Raw genomic sequence first — 1,016 nt, 5'->3', positions numbered from 1 at the left:
CCCTGTACTTTTCCTCTCCCGCTTCTCGGGGCGGGGGTGCAGGGGGGTGCTCTGGGGCATCCCAGCCAGCAGGGACCCTGCTGCCACCCCACACCTGCAGGAGAAATGGGGTGGGGGTCAGGGCGGGGGGGTGGCACTGGAGCCCCCTCCTTGTCACATTGGGGTTGGCAGGGGTGGGCTTTACCACGGCTCGGGGTCACCATCCCGAAAGCCCTTGGCGAAGGGGTTGCTGGCGATCTTCAGCTGGGTGATCTGCAGGGGGGGGTGCAGCGAGGTTAGGGGGGTTCCTGGGAGGGGGAACTCACTGGGGGGGTGTGGGGGGGCTCACCCGGTGGTTCTGGTAAGCTGTCACCGCCATGAACTGGGTCTCGGGGAAGCTGAAGGTCTTGAAGTTCTGGTGGGCGAAGCGCTCGCTGTCCCGCCGCCGACATGGAAGCGGGGCTGGTAGCGGTGCATGGAGTTGAGGATGAGGTGGGGGGAGGTGAGAAGGGGGGAGGTGGGCAGGACCCCCCCCACCCCTTTCCATCCTGCCGAGGTACGTTAAAGTCCCAGCCCCGGGGGGTCGGGTCCTCACGTGGCCGTTGTCGTCCAGGAGGTTGTTGGTCAACTTGAGCTTGTCGAAGGAGACGATTTGCCGCATCCACTGGGCACCCTTGGCCGGGGAGTCGGGGTGGAAATGGACACGACCAGGGGCTGCTGGGTCAGCCCGACCTGCTGCCAGCCAGGAGGAGCTGTGGAAGGCATACCTGCGGGATGGGGTTGGGGCTCAGCACCACCTGGATCCGACCACCCCTCTCCCAGCATCCCCATCCCCACCTGTATCTCTTGTCGTCCAGCGGGATAAAGTCCATCAGCAGGACGTAGTCGGCCAGCGGGTCCAGCCCCGACAGCTTCACCTGGAAGGTGGGGAACATCCTCCTGCAGGGATGGAGAGGTGGGAAACGGGGTGTCCCACCCCAGGAAACACCCACGCCCCCAGTTCTGGCTCCCACCTGCCCGCCTTGGTGACGATCATC

The 1,016-nt window shown here is 65.6% G+C and overlaps 1 protein-coding gene across 1 annotated transcript; it reads right to left on the bottom strand.

Annotated features, from left to right (window-relative positions):
• Positions 1 to 180: 180 nt before the first annotated feature.
• LOC104394829 (T-box transcription factor TBX1-like) lies at positions 181 to 1,015 on the bottom strand. Its single transcript, XM_010004465.1, is given in 6 exon segments — positions 181 to 252; positions 329 to 426; positions 429 to 470; positions 574 to 746; positions 817 to 918; positions 993 to 1,015. Coding segments are annotated over 6 exon segments (510 nt in total).
• Position 1,016: the final 1 nt, after the last annotated feature.

The sequence above is a fragment of the Chaetura pelagica genome, unplaced genomic scaffold (genome assembly GCF_000747805.2).
Source record: "Chaetura pelagica isolate M959 unplaced genomic scaffold, ChaPel_1.0 scaffold579, whole genome shotgun sequence".
Taxonomy (NCBI): domain Eukaryota; kingdom Metazoa; phylum Chordata; class Aves; order Apodiformes; family Apodidae; genus Chaetura; species Chaetura pelagica.
Note: the sequence above shows the minus strand (reverse complement) of the source record. Positions and strands in the feature narration are given on the sequence as shown.